General features: G+C 37.9%; 1 protein-coding gene across 2 annotated transcripts in view; it reads left to right on the forward strand.

Moving 5' to 3' along the window:
- The window catches only part of TSPAN12 (tetraspanin 12), a 66,543-nt gene that overhangs the window by 15,776 nt on the left and 36,100 nt on the right, over positions 1 to 14,667 (forward strand). For both annotated transcript variants that reach the window (XM_027539155.1, XM_027539156.1), the window contains exons 3-4: positions 267 to 349; positions 1,453 to 1,588. In XM_027539155.1, coding sequence (XP_027394956.1) covers positions 267 to 349; positions 1,453 to 1,588 — 219 coding nt within the window. The remainder of the gene's footprint in view (positions 1 to 266; positions 350 to 1,452; positions 1,589 to 14,667) is intronic.

The raw sequence follows: 14,667 nt of genomic DNA on the forward strand, positions 1-14,667 counted from the left end.
AGTTGTTCTGTGAAATTCCTGTCCTGGTCTTTCTAATAGTTCAGCTCTCCGTGTCCTATTTAGTGACATTCTATTTAGTGGCTATGATATAATTACAAAACAGAATGGCAGATATTTATAGTAAAAGTAAATTTCAACAGGTGGTAAATGGTCATTAGGAAAAATCATAATAATTATGTAAATAAAATCCTCAGTATTTTGTTATAAGTCCTGCAGAGCATGATGAATAACTTCTTGGTCACCAATTTGTAATTTTTTACCCACAGTTAATGTCCATCAGCGTGTTGGCTGTGTCTGCTTGGATGAGGGACTACCTAAATAATGTTCTGACTTTAACTGCAGAAACAAGGTAGGTTTTATAATTAATGATTGAATTCTTTCATCAGGGTTTCCTCAGACACTAATTTCTAAGAAACTTTGCCCTCAGCTGTTTAGATGGTAGTGCTCACCCCCGATCATTTGGAAAGTTTTTCCTGCCCATGGTAACACTTGGATTTTCTAGAATTTTCATTAAGGTATACTGCTGTTTGTAGAGGACACCTCTGGTTATGGTAATACCACCTGCCTGTCCTGGAAGTGTTTGAACCAAGCCATATTTGTTACAATGGACAGCACAGCTACTTTTCCTTAAGAAAATAATTGCCAACTTTTTCTTGCCTTCATATTCCTGAGCTAATGAAAACCAAACCCTGCATGTCATTTTCTTACCCAATTTCAAGGATTAATCCACTAACATCACAAATGGCAAACTACTTAATGTCTCTGAGCCTCATTTTCTTCATCTCTGAATAGGAATTATATACCTCTTTGAATTTTCCTAAGGATTTCTGTAAAGTCCTTAACAGGATGGAGCTTAGTAAGCACTTAGTAATGGTCTTTTTTCTGTTATCCTAGTTATTACTCTTACTGTTAAGGCTCTAGTTAATCATTTTTCATGGTTTTTGAGCAGAGAAGGCATCTCCCTCCCTTCTTTATAATATAGACCAATTTCCCTTTCCGTAGCAGTGTTTCATATTTTTGGAAAAGTGCACACTGCATGCGGAGTCCCAGATCAGAGAAGAGAGTCTTCTCAGCTGGGAAATACTGAAGTTTCATGTGGTTTCCTCATGAAAGTTAAGGCTTCGGCGCTAATATTAAATGGACTTTTTGAACTGTAGGTCCCTATCTTATAATATATTTGAAATGAGCTGAGATGGGAAGTTTTTTTCTTTTTTTTTTTGTACCACTTGTATAAAAAACTAAACCAAACAAGATAAAACATGAAACAAACAAGCAAGTTGGTGACGGCACAGTGCACAAGTCAGTTGTGTCTTGTGCTATGTCTTGGGTGCCTTTTTATTCTATTTATAATATAAAGACTTCATGAAAGTATCATAGAAGAATATCTGCTTATGTGTGCAGAAAGCGAGATGGGATATTGCTATTCAACCATCTTTTCTGTTCTTCTTTCAGGGTAGAGGAGGCTGTCATTTTGACTTACTTTCCTGTGGTTCATCCGGTCATGATTGCCGTTTGCTGTTTCCTAATCATCGTGGGGATGTTAGGATACTGTGGAACAGTGAAAAGAAATCTGTTACTACTTGCATGGGTATGGTGTTTATATCTCATCTTTATTGTGGTTAAAGAGACCAACCGGTATTGTATTATTGGTTCATCAGTGCAGGAGATTATATACGTAGGGAACTGTGAGAGCAGTTCCCTAATCTGTGGTCATTGTTCAACATCCTGTGAGAAGGGAAGTGTTCTTTCCATGAGAAATGATGTCAGTACAAGTGTTTGCTGTACTCAGAAGATGAGGTGTAGAAATATGTACACTATTTAATTATTTCACTCAGGCCACATGTTGACATTTTCATTTGAAAGTATGAGTTTTTTTTCTAGTGTCAGGGACCTTATTACCACTCCAATAAGCCTTTTGGGACTTGAACTGAGATGTCATCATGGAATTCTGTTTCTTTCTCTCCTTTCTTGTTGTAAACAAACCCACCACTTAAACCCATATGGAATTCAGGTGGTGACGTAACAGAGAGAAAGGCATCATAATCCTAGTGCTACCTTTACATATGGCAACCCACTCCAGTTTTCTTGCCTGGAGAATCCCCACGGACAGCGGAGCCAGTGGGCCACAGTTCATGGGGTCACAAAGAGTCGGACACGACTGAGTGACTAAGCACCAAGCACCTTTACCTAGGTTAGTGAAAAGAAGTAAGCCTCAGTTTCCATAATCTTAGTTTTTTTTTTTTTTTAATTTGGTAAGAATTGGACTAAATTACTTCTTAAATTCCCTTTAGTACTCCATTTCTATGATTCCAAAATCTATGATTAGATTTTTAGCTTAGAAATGAGCAACCCCCCCTTTAATATGAAACATTTAAAATACAGTTTACACACAGATTTTTGAAGCTCATTGAGTGTATAAAATATGTTAATGGCACCAGGTAGTTGAGACTGCTAACATGTAATTGCGGACACTTCAGATTCCTACAAAAGCAATTTATTGAGTATATCCCTTTCTTTGCAGTAGTTCTCAATGGTATCTGTGCACTCATTTCTTATAGGGAACTTAAAAAAAATTTTTTTAGTGGTGTGCTGATATGCTAGATACCTGAGCAGAAAAAAGCCCTGATTTGTAGCATTTGAAGATTTCTGTGGTGTAAATACTCCCAGCATGGTCAATTTCAGGTTACCAACACAGTGTTGCTGAATGCAGAGCTGGGGAGAGATGAGCACAAATTCTCATTCCGGAGCCAGCTTCTGCACACCAGGGCTCTCCTGGCTTCTGTCCCAAGCCCATTAAAACAGAATCTTAGTGTGAAGCTAAACTAAAGCTTTGCATTTCACAGGAACAACCTGTGTTAGTGTATTACTTGGCTTCATGGATGATGACTCTTCAGGTCGCGTGACTGGAAAACAGAAAATGCTGCAGAAAATGAACTACCCTCAGAGAAGGGGTACATGCCCATATCCTCATTTCTGTCCACTTTGGTATACAATGATCTTGATTATATTTTATTTATAATATGTCATTGTTCTTTCAGGGGAAAGGAGGTGGAAGGGTTTGGAATCTTATGTTGCAATTTAAGAAATTTGGATAATAATTTAAACATAAAATAAAGGACTTATATAAAACATAGTTTAAAGGATGGATATAGTATTGAAACTTAAAATCTCAGAATCATTTTCTAAAACCACAGTCTTACAATGATGTCCCATGTATACAGTCATTAGGTCTGGCTACTATTAATATGATTCTTTCTTCTCCCAACTTGTATGATTCTGGATGGTTCCTGGACTGTGGGATGGGGAGGGGTAGGATAACGTATTTCACAGAATCTCAAAGACTTTTAGGAATATATTTTGAAAACCATCTATGCATTCCTTTAGGTAATTTGAATGAAAGTAAAACAATTTGACAAATAAGGTAATTTGGGCTCTCCTTGGGGCAGGATGAATCATAGAGACTTGTGCATAGGAGCTAGTTTGTAATGCTGAAAGAACCTTATGATGCAAAGGTGGCATGGAGGGCTGAGGTTCTAAGGGACGGTAATTTGTTCATTCATTCATTCTTCAAACACTTCAGAGAATACAGGCACTACTAACCTTTGCCATCAGACCAGGTTATACACAGTGGATAGACAGTTTCACTACTGTCTGAAGAGACCTCTAGTAAGATTTACTATGAGTACTGAGGCTAGAGAAGAGCTCCAAGCTCAATCCCAAGGGATCAGCCCACCCTTCAGGAGGATGACTGGAGTAGTTTGATGATGCTGTATCCCATCCCCTGTCCTTTTGCCTGGTTGTTGTTGTTAGTCGCTCAGTCGTGTCCAACTCTTTGCAACCCCATGGACTGCAACATGCCAGGCTTCCCTGTCCTTCACTATCTTCTGGAGAAGAAGATAGTGTGCATTGACATGACTCTATCATGTCCATTGAGTCGATGATGCTACCCAACCATCTCATCCTCTGTCGCCCCCATCTCCTCCTACCCTCAGTCTTTCCCAGTATCAGGATCTTTTCCAATGAGTCGGCTCTTTTCACAGGTTGCCAAAGTATTGGAGCTTCAGCTTCAGCATCAGTTCTTCCAATGAATATTCAGAGTTGATTTCCTTTAGAATTGACAGGTTTGATCTCCTTGCTGCCCACGGGACTCTCAAGAGTCTTCTCCAACACCACAGTTCAAAAGTGGATGTACTCTTTTCCATAAAGCAGCTTTTGGTGCATCGCTGTTCCCCATGTCCATGGCTGCCATCCGCACGTTGGTCGTTTCTTCCCCTTGACTATCTGTGGCGGTTTTTCCCCCATTCACATCAGGCTGCTTCTCTCCTCCTAGCAAGTTTCCTGTCTAGACCCAGCACAACCTATCCTTTGCTTGAAGAATGATCTGCAGTCTTAGGTCCCAGTTACCTGTTGCTCATAACTAATCTGCTTCTCAGACAGTTTTTTTCTTCCCCTCTGGCTGTCTTTCCATAGCCTCTTTCTCTAAACAGTTGCCAAGTCCCTTAAGGTTCTAGTTCTACAACTTTCGGATCCTGTGTGCCTTCTTTTCTATTCTCATTTGGAATGCCCAGGATCAGGTTCTTCTGACTTCTTACTGAAACACTTCATAGCCCCCTAACTAAACTTCCTGCCTCTGTTGTCTCTTTCTAATTTACCCCAAGTCAGTGCTGCAAGGTTAATATAATGCTACAGTGATCACATTACTCCTGTTTTCCAAAACCCTGAAAGACTCTTGATGGGGTAATGAAGTGTTTAGAGACACCTTAGTCTTGCATCAAACTCTTCTGCAATCAAACTTTCATCTGTCACTTCTAGCTTTCTTACTTCATTATTTTCTGGTCCAACTGGATTTTCTGACCCGTGAACGAACTTTTCTGGCTGTGTTCTTTCCTGCCCTTATTCTTGCTGTTCTCTTAGCTAGGGATTTCTTCTAATACTTCTGTTTCAGTACTAACAGCCTGTTACAGTTTGTCTGAAATAGTGCCTCCTGAAATTGTAATAATGATGAAGATGATGATGATAATCAAAAGTAATTGACTTTTCTCAAGTACTGACAAAACGTAAGGCTTACAGGCTGTATAGATTTACATAAAGAGTTTTATATTAATTAAACAGTTTTGTCCTCTCCACAATTCTAATGAGATGTACTGTGCTTAGTCACTCAGTCATGTCTGACTCTTTTCGACCCCATGGACTGTAGCCCACCAGGCTCCTCTGTCCATGGGGATTCTCTAGGTAAGAATACTGGAGTGGGTTGCCATGCCCTCCTCCAGTGGGTCTTCCCAACCCAGGGATCGGACCCAGGTCTCGTGCATTGCAGATGGATTCTTTACCGTCTGAGCCTGAGATAGATAATTATTCCCATATTGTAGGTAAGGGAATGAGGCACAGATTGGTTTAATTATTTGCCTAAGTTTGCATAGCTAATAAATGGAGCATATGGTATTCAGACCATCACAGTCTAGTTCTAACAACATATGTGTAGCACCTTCACGACACTGTTTTACTCTTTGTGTGTGTGTTAGTCACTCAGTCATGTCCGACTCTTTGCGACCCCATGAACTGTAGCCTGCCAAGCTCCTCTGTCCATGGGAATCTCCAGGCAAGAATACTGGAGTGGGTTGCCATTTCCTTCTCCAGGGATTTTGCTCTTTAATTGCTTCCTTTTCCTAAATACTTAAGTATCTTAGTTTAATATGGATTATGTATCTTACATTGTATAAAATGTTTTCTATAAATCTTTCATTTTAAATTCAACAATCATCTAAGATAGATAATTATAAACGAAGTTCAGAGAGGTTTATTAATATGTCCAAGGTCACTCAGCACTAACAGGTAAAGCTTTGATTCACACCTCCATGTTTCTGACTGCCAAGTCCATTCTCATTGGGCTTTTACCAGGGTCTCCAACAGACATGTTTCAACGTTTGAAGTTCAGTGCTTTTCTCTTATTATAAATTTCCTTTTTTATAACCAGCCCAGATTATCAGACTACAAACAGCTTGATAATATGAACCATTCATCTTGCCTATTGCTTTAATAATTTTTTTATGAACTCAAATAATAACCAGAAAATTAGAACAGTGTGAGTAGAAGTGGTCAATACATCACATGAAGGATGGTGTCTGGAAGACAATGATGGATGAGATTTTCAGACAGGAACCTGACTGTTAGATAGGTTCAGACAATAGTGGCTTGTTAAAGTGGGGCAGCACTCATGCAGGTTATGATGGGTTATTAGGTCTTTGGCAAATATTTGCAAGGCAACTCTCATGGTTTCTTCTTTTGTGTCCTTTAGCTTTTTATCCTAATTAAAAAAAAACTTTGGAAGGTTCCTTAATTGTAGTTGTAAATTTTAAGAAAGCCCAATACGTTCAATCCAACTTGTGCACTTCCTTGTATTCAAAATCATGCTTCACTTTTAAGACCCATAAACTATCTTAGAGGAGGAAACATTTTTCTTTTTTTAAAGACAACTTGTATCTCTGAGAGCTGCCGTATCTCTTGAATGATTACTAAAAAAAGAGCTGACAACTGGGCGATGGTGCTACTTAAGCATAAGTCAAAGTCAAAATGCCATTATTCATCTGACTGGTCAAGAAAAAGCTTTACAATTCTCCTACCCTCTACTCGACTCCTACCCCCACCCCCCAAAGAAACAACTGCAGGCTAAGAGGCCATCTGTAGGAAAACATTTATTGAGAATCGTGATCAAGAATTTGACCCTTCTATTGAATTATAGGTACAAATTGTTAAAACACCCTAATTTAAGTTTCCTAAACATACAATTAAATTTGCATTTCAGCTAGACAACGAATAATATTTTCGTATAAGTATTTTCCTTGCAACATTTAGGATATACATCTACTAAAACATTTTCTTATCTGAAAGTCAAATTTAAATGAGCATCTTGTATTTTTATTTCCTGAAGTTAGCAACCCTACTGTAACCAGATTTGTTCTTAAAAATGTGAAACTGTCACAGAACAGAAACTTCGATGTATTTGTAGGAAGAGATTATGAGTAATTAAATCCCAATTATATTGGGAAGACAAGCCAAAATGACTAAGAAGATAAACTTGAATGTGCCATGACTTTCAAAGTAATTTCAGTAGCAGAACTTCTTTTCTATTTTAGAGAGAAACCGAAGCTAAATGGAAATTGGTTTTAAGCTTTAGATGGGTACTTCCCAAGGCTTTTAGCTGTAGACTAAATGTAATTCATTTGTTATTGCAGTTCTACCTTGCTATTAACATAGGCATTAGGAAAGCGGTGCCAGCTCAAGGGAAATGTAAACAGGTTGAACAGACGTGTTTACAATATCGACAGCAGCTGAATGTCACCATCAGGAGATTGTCATTTGTGAGTGTGATGTTAATATGTACTCGACTGCCAGCAACCCACAACTTGTCAGGCCCTGGTCAGAAATTAAGTTGCATGCATCTCACATGTGTAAGATCAGTACCTTATATATAAATGGAAAGGTTTTATTTTTTTTTCACCCTTATTATCCCAGAGAATTTTCACATAGCTAGTGATTATGTGGCAGCACTTTTAAACTTTCTTAAAATATCCAGTGGTTGCACCAGATTTGAAATGATTCTCTTGATGGAAATCAAGTACATTTTTAATGGCCATGGAGAAATAAACCATCCTCAGTGTTCTGTTGTTTAAAATCATAATGCAAAACTGGAATATCTTTAAATTGGAGTTAATTTCCTACAGACTCAAAGTTCTTCTTTCAAGTAGTTACACATTTAATAGTGATAATGCTACTGATAACCTATTAAGTTAAAATTAAACTATTAAATTAAGTATCTTTATTATCTGCTAATAGTTTTGGTTGATAGCCTAGTACCTTTATTTCTAAGTCAAGGTCCATCATATCATTGATTACATGTTCAGCATCTGCCCAGAGTTTCGCTCTGTTTTCTCAGAAAATACTTATAGCAACTTTATATGGTTAGATGTATTTTATAACTGAGGGAAAGTAAGATGCCCAAAGACACACAGCTGCTAGTTGCTTTCATCAGCATTTAGATACAAATTACATTCAAAGTCTGTACATGTTTCACTCCACCACCCAATGACTGGAATATATTTAATTAATTGCTGGCATAACTTCTATAAGACTTAAATATGCTTCATCTATAATTCTAACGTATTCAGTAGTCATTCAACTTTTAAAGGTATATAATATTTTAATGTTCTTATTACAAAAGGAATTCTAAAAATCCAGCCTTAGTTCTCCCTTATCCTATCAAAGAATCAGACAGCTTCTCTTTTCCTTTCTTGCCTCTTTTCTGCCCCTGTCTTTCCTTTTCCCCTCTGTAAACATATATTGAGTACCCAGTCTGTGATAAACATGAGATACAGAGATGAAATGGGAGACTGCAAAAAATAAAAAAGCAAAATAGACCATTAAAGTTATAAATAAATTAGTGTGGGAACCCTGAATAAGGAGCAGCTGGAGGTTTCCAGGAGATTTTGCAGGAGAGTCTTTGTTTGAGCTGGATGTTGAAAGTGTGTAAGAGTTTTCTGGCGGAGGAGGGAAGTTACATGCAGACTGTGTGCAAAGATACAGAACCGTGTACATGTGTTCCCCATCCTGAACCCCCCTCCCACATCCCTCCCCATCCCATCCCTCAGGGTCAACTGATCCATGTCAATGTATGGCAAAACCCACTACAATACTGTAAAGTAATTAGCCTCCAATTAAAATAAATATATTAATTAAAAAAAGAAGAAAACAAACCACATTAAACAAGCATTTCTTATAAAAAAAAAAAAAGAACTGTGAAAGAACATGGCAAGTTTAGGCAAAACTTAGAAATTCTGGTGGCTATGGTGTCAGTGAAAAGTGGTTGAAGTAGTCTGAAGACCATGAAGATCTTTGTAGGAGAGTCTAATGTTTTCCCTTGGACTGTGGTCAGTGAGTGTGTCTAGCATTTGATGAAATGATAACATTTAGGAATGGAGGCTTTGGGAAGGATGGTTAGTGGTTATACACAAGTAGGAGAGCTGGGTTTGATCCCTGGGTCAGGAAGATCCCCTGGAGAAGGAAATGGCAACCCAATCCAGTGTTCATGCCTGGGAAATCCCATGGACAGAGGAGCCTGGCAGGCTGCAGTCCATGGGGTCACAAAAGAGCTGGACATGACTGATCGACTGAGCACAACCCCTAGTCCTTGGAAGCATGGATGGGGTCTGGACCAAGACTTTGGGGACTGGATGGAAGACAGCTGAATTCAGCATATCTTGCTGAGATAGTATTTTTGCACATGATAGTAATGTTTGTATTACTTGACATCAGGAAACAGGATATTATTCAGTATCTATGTGTTTCTAATCTAATAGACACATATCCCATTCAATATAGGCATTTTATTTTGACATGTTAACTAGAATTCTTTTAAAGTTGTAGTTTTAAAATTTAGTTGTTAAACTCACAAAAATTTCAGTCAGAGGAAACCAAAGATGATGCAGGCATTTCTGCATCCAGAGGCTCAGTTTGCACATCTTGGTTTCTTAAATGAAGCTGGCCGTATTGCCTCTAATTATACCCCAGGAAAGCACATAAGCAAATGTATTTGAAAGGAAATGTCATGATATTCCTGCCCTTAGTGGTGGGTCTTTGTGACAGGATCTGGAGTGTTCTTTGGACTTTTTGCTTACTTTAGGGTTTGAAGTATGAATGGCTCAAGGTTTTGTATTTCTGACTTTGGTATGATTTAGGTATACTCTGTCATAGTAAGCATTTTAAGCTTTGTTATATATTGTTTCTTAATATATACATTTGCGATAGCTTTGGCTAAATGTAAGGGATATAAATCTATACCCATCGATTTGGTGAATGTCCCCAGTCTGTGTGGAGTTCAGTGACAGATATTTCTCTGGCAGCACATGCTCTGAAAAGGGTGATTTCAGCAAATGCTCCCTTGAGGCTAATTCAGCAATTGTGTAGAGTTTCTGCTTTCACGTTTGCTATTGACTTCCTTTGGCCTGGGTGGAGCAGTAACTATTCATTTGAAATCATATCAGTGTCTAGAAGACTTAGGCAATAGAGCTAAATCAATAGTCAAGCAAATGACAGAAAAGATGAGAGAATTAAGAATTGTTGAAGCTATAATGAGGAAAATAACTTTTAGAAAGACTTTCTGGGAAAATGAAGTTTAATATTTACTTGTATGCAATATCTGAAAAATGTGAATTTTTCTTTTCTTTCTTTCTTTCTTTTTTTTTCTTTTTGGCCATGCTGTGTGATGCAGGGGCTTAGTTGCCAGTAGGTGATGGTGGTTTAGTCACTTAGTTTCATCCGACTCTTTTGTGACTCCATGGCTCCTCTGTCCATGGGATTTCCAAGGCTAAAATACTGGAGTGGGTTGTCATTTCCTTCTTTAGGGAATCTTCCCAACCCAGGGATCAAACCTGCATCTCCTGTATTGACAGGCAAATTCTTTACTGCTGAGCTACCAGGGAAGTTTCCTGACCATGTATGGAATCTGTGCTCCCTGCAGTGGAAGCTTGGAGTCTTAACCACTGGGAACCACCAGGGAAGAGCCCATTTCCTTCTTTATTCAGATACAGGGTGATTACAGGCTCTGATGATGTGCTCAAATTAAGATGAATCTTCTCAGCTCACATTACAGAAACACTAATTTTAAGTATATAAGCACTGTAGTTGTATCACTTAGTATTCCTCTTAAGCAATATATTTGAATTATTCAGAAATAAGCGATTATCCCTGAATTTTCTTTAGATTACCATATTATTTCAGTTTTTGATGCTGTTGTTCAGTCGCTAAGTCGTGTCTGACTCTTTGCAAGCCCATGGACTGCAGCACACCAGGCTTTCCTGTAAAACTTTATAATTTGGAAGCTATGCATTTTCTCAGTATGGTCACAGCTGTGAAGACATTTCAGAAACATCTTTTAGAATACTGGAATTTTATTAGATTATATATCCAATGTCAAAATTGTTTCTAATTAAGTAAAAATATGAATCTGTTCAGTGACTCTTCTAGGAAACAACCATTTAAAATATAAATTTTCCAGTTTCTGTGCAGAGTTTACACAGCTGAGTTGAAGACACGGACTGATAACTTTTAAGGAGACCCTGAGAAGTTTTTGTTTTGTAATTAAAATACTTTAATTCTAAAAGCTCTTTTTTGTGTTGTTAAAGTACTTAAAAACAACAACAACCACTATGAGGAAGGATAGATAGCTTCTTCTATGGGAAGTATTTAATAGCGACAAGAGGAAGCGTTTGAACTGAGATCTGAGGGGGAAGGCAGAATTCCGGTGAATCATGGGCAGAGGTGGGCAAAGGTTGATGGAAAGACCTTTGCTGGGGAAGCAAGGGACTTTGAGGAATTGAAAGGCTAGTGGAGAGAGTAATTGTGATAAGATTCAGAAGTTCATGGAGTGCTTGGCAAAGGGCATGTGTAGGTCATTGGAGAGATGTGTGCCAGGCATGCAGGGCTAAGACTTGACTGTGTGACTTAAGCCAAATCATGGGGATGTCTTGAATATCCTGTGCATATACTCTGCAGTGTGAAGTTTGGGGAGCTGAAGAGTGATGTGATCTGCTCTATCTTTTGCCACATAACCCTGAAGCAGTATCCCTTCTTACTTTCTTCTGGGCTCTTATCTCATTTACCCGGCGGGGGATCGCTACCCAATCCTGCCGCTCTGGGCTAAGCAGACTTGGCATTTAGAGAAACTTTTTTAATGATAGAAGAGAGAATGGAAGATGTATTTTTCTTCTATCAATGTGCCTTTACTAATGAAGGAATAAAGGTTTTCAGGTGGGGCAGTCTAGCTAAGGTTTTAGAAATTTTTCACAGATGTACATCAGAAATAAAAATTTTATTATTCTGGATGTTTTGAGTTCAGGTTTAATAGCAAAATTATAGTCATATCAAGCTAAAGTAGGCACCAGGAAACTGGGTGTGCAGCAAGGGTGCTCTCAGGGAGACCAGCCAGACAAGGGCTCTTGTGGAATGGTCAGAACAGTAGTTCTTTGGAATGCTGCCACAGTTTCCCAGACTCAGGGGAAAAAACGTTCCATAAACAGTTGACTAGTAGCAGAGGATTGTTACAGAACTGCTTAATTTGTTTGAGAACAAAATTTTTAAGCACGTTAGAAGCACTTATCTAATGATAATGGATAGGGACCTTTCAAATTATTATTAGTCTGTCTATAAAAGCAGGTCTTCAAGGATCTCAAGTTTTTAACATTCTTATAACTAAAATATTTGTTGTAACAAACATGCATTAAAAAAATTCATCTGTAATTTGTGGTATTAAATTGTGTCTTTCACCAATTAGATTCTATTACTGGTGTTTGGGCACTTTGGTGAAAATTTTGTAATTATATCGTTATTCACATATGATTTTCTTTCCCTGAACTTTAAGCGTGACTGTGGACAGACAGGCTTGTGTTCTTACATTTTATTATTTTAAAAAGGAAAATACATATTTTTGGTTCAGGAACAAAGTACTTTCACTCGAGTAGATTTATCAAAAACAAAAAACAATAAACTTCTTCACTTGTAATAAATATTTGTATTCATGAATTTATAAAATTTAAAGAATACATTCCCCTTTAATATTCTTAAAAAATTTTTTTGGCCTTGCCATGCAGTCTGCGAAAACCGCAGTTCCCTGAGCAGGGACTGACCCTGTCACCTCTTCAGTGGAAGCGTGGAGCCCTAACCACTGAACCACCAGGGAATTCTGTTAAAACTCTTTTAACAAGTTGGCTTGAGATTTTCCGAAAAATGTGCAAAGATAAGTTAAAATGTGTATCTTGTTTGAAAATAAAGGTAAAGCCAAAGAATGTGATTTAGAATATAATTTTGCAAATATAGATCAATTTAAAAGTTATTATGGACAGTAAAGTATGTATTCTCTTTTTATCTAATAAGTCTCTTAGAATTTCCAATCTCTTATCCTACTCTAACTGATGTTGTCTTAAAGATGCCTGTGGTAATGACTCCTGGCCCTCTGGTGTTTGCAGGGGATCTGACCATGTTTGGGTCTGAGTGAGAGGTGTGACTGGGATTGAATCAAGCCTAGCGTCCTTTGGTTGCTTGGGATACTTCCTCTGTACTTTCCCTCCAGGCTCTGGTGATGGAGACCCCTGTCTCGCATTGTGAGGAACAGCCCAGTAATGCATAGAGACAGCTTCTTCTAAGACCAGTAACACCCTGTAAATCATTTGCAATGGGGCCAAGCTTGTAGACTTTAGCTGACCTGGCTTACAAAGCAGCAGAAACTATATATGTGGTGACCCGTCTAGCGAGACCAGTTGCTTTATTGTCTCACCCTTAATGGTTTATCTGTCACGATATACATCACTGACCCTGAGAACCCATAGCCCTTGGCCGAGTCCCTCTGATCCTGGCATAACGCATTTCTCTGTCTCGTGGTTTGAACTGCGTGTGAAGCAAACACCTACTAATCTGAACTTCACTAGCATCTCTGATAGAGAAACTAGCTCATCAATTACCAGTGTCAATAAGATGGAAAGGAGGGTAAATTAAGATACATTATTACAAAAAGTTTTCTATATTTTTACTCAAGTGTAAACATGCGCAAAGGACCACAGCTTACCAATCACTTTCTTACTTTAGCTCACTTTTCTGCATGGGCTCAAGAATGACAAGACTTTATTTCTTCAAAAACTGGTGTATGGTTCTAGCTTTTTCTCAACTAGATTGAACTCATCTCACTTATGATTCTTTAAAGAAAGGAAATTTAATGTTGCCTTTTTTTGGGAAATTTTTGTAAAGACACATGAAGCGTGGTGAATAATTGGCCTTCAGAAAGTACCAAGCCTATGTCTGCTATGACATCGTTTTGAGACTTGGCTAAAACAAAGGCTTTGTGTAGGGACGTATTCTAAGCACAAGTGCTCTTGGACTGTTAGTTTCATCCGGGTGGATTCTTAACAGAATGTCGGCTGTTCCATTATCTTGTACAAATATTTGGCAGTGGAATTCTCTTATTTACTAACTATAAGTAATATAATATTTTTAAACCTCCAATCACTGGGAAAGGAAAAATAAACAACTGACACAGAGATACTTAACACTGAAAGCTTGCAGAGTTTAGCATTTGACAGGGTAGAGACTGGAGTTTATCATTTATCATTTAGTGAATTCAGGCTTTCATCAAACTTTTTGTTTATTAAAACTGTTGGTTACGTAGTATGTAAGTAGGAGTCCAAAGGCACCATGTTTTTAAAATATTCAAATGTCTGGTCAAGTATGTTATATTTTAAAATAGTTTTTATTTGCAGAGAGGTGAGTCTCAGGTTGTATTCATTTTCCAAGATAAGCAAATCTGACTTTGGTGGTTTTAAATTGTGTTGAATGTTACTTAAGAAAAAAACCTGAGTCTTTACTTATAAATTAAGAGGCTAGCAGATTAAAGTAACTTTTACAATGTTTATAATTTTTACTTTTTGCTTAGTGAAATATATCCTCACTGAGGAGTTCTGTGATATGTAGTTGATTATCTGCTTGCCGGCACAGAAAAACTTATGAGAAAGACATACAGTTTTGCTTTAATGTAAAAATTCTTTTCCAGGAAAACAGTTTGGAGAATAACTATTTTGTCTATTTATGGTAGGGCTTCCCAGGTGGCACTAGTGGTAAAGAATCCAC

The sequence above is a fragment of the Bos indicus x Bos taurus genome, chromosome 4 (genome assembly GCF_003369695.1).
Source record: "Bos indicus x Bos taurus breed Angus x Brahman F1 hybrid chromosome 4, Bos_hybrid_MaternalHap_v2.0, whole genome shotgun sequence".
NCBI lineage: Eukaryota > Metazoa > Chordata > Mammalia > Artiodactyla > Bovidae > Bos > Bos indicus x Bos taurus.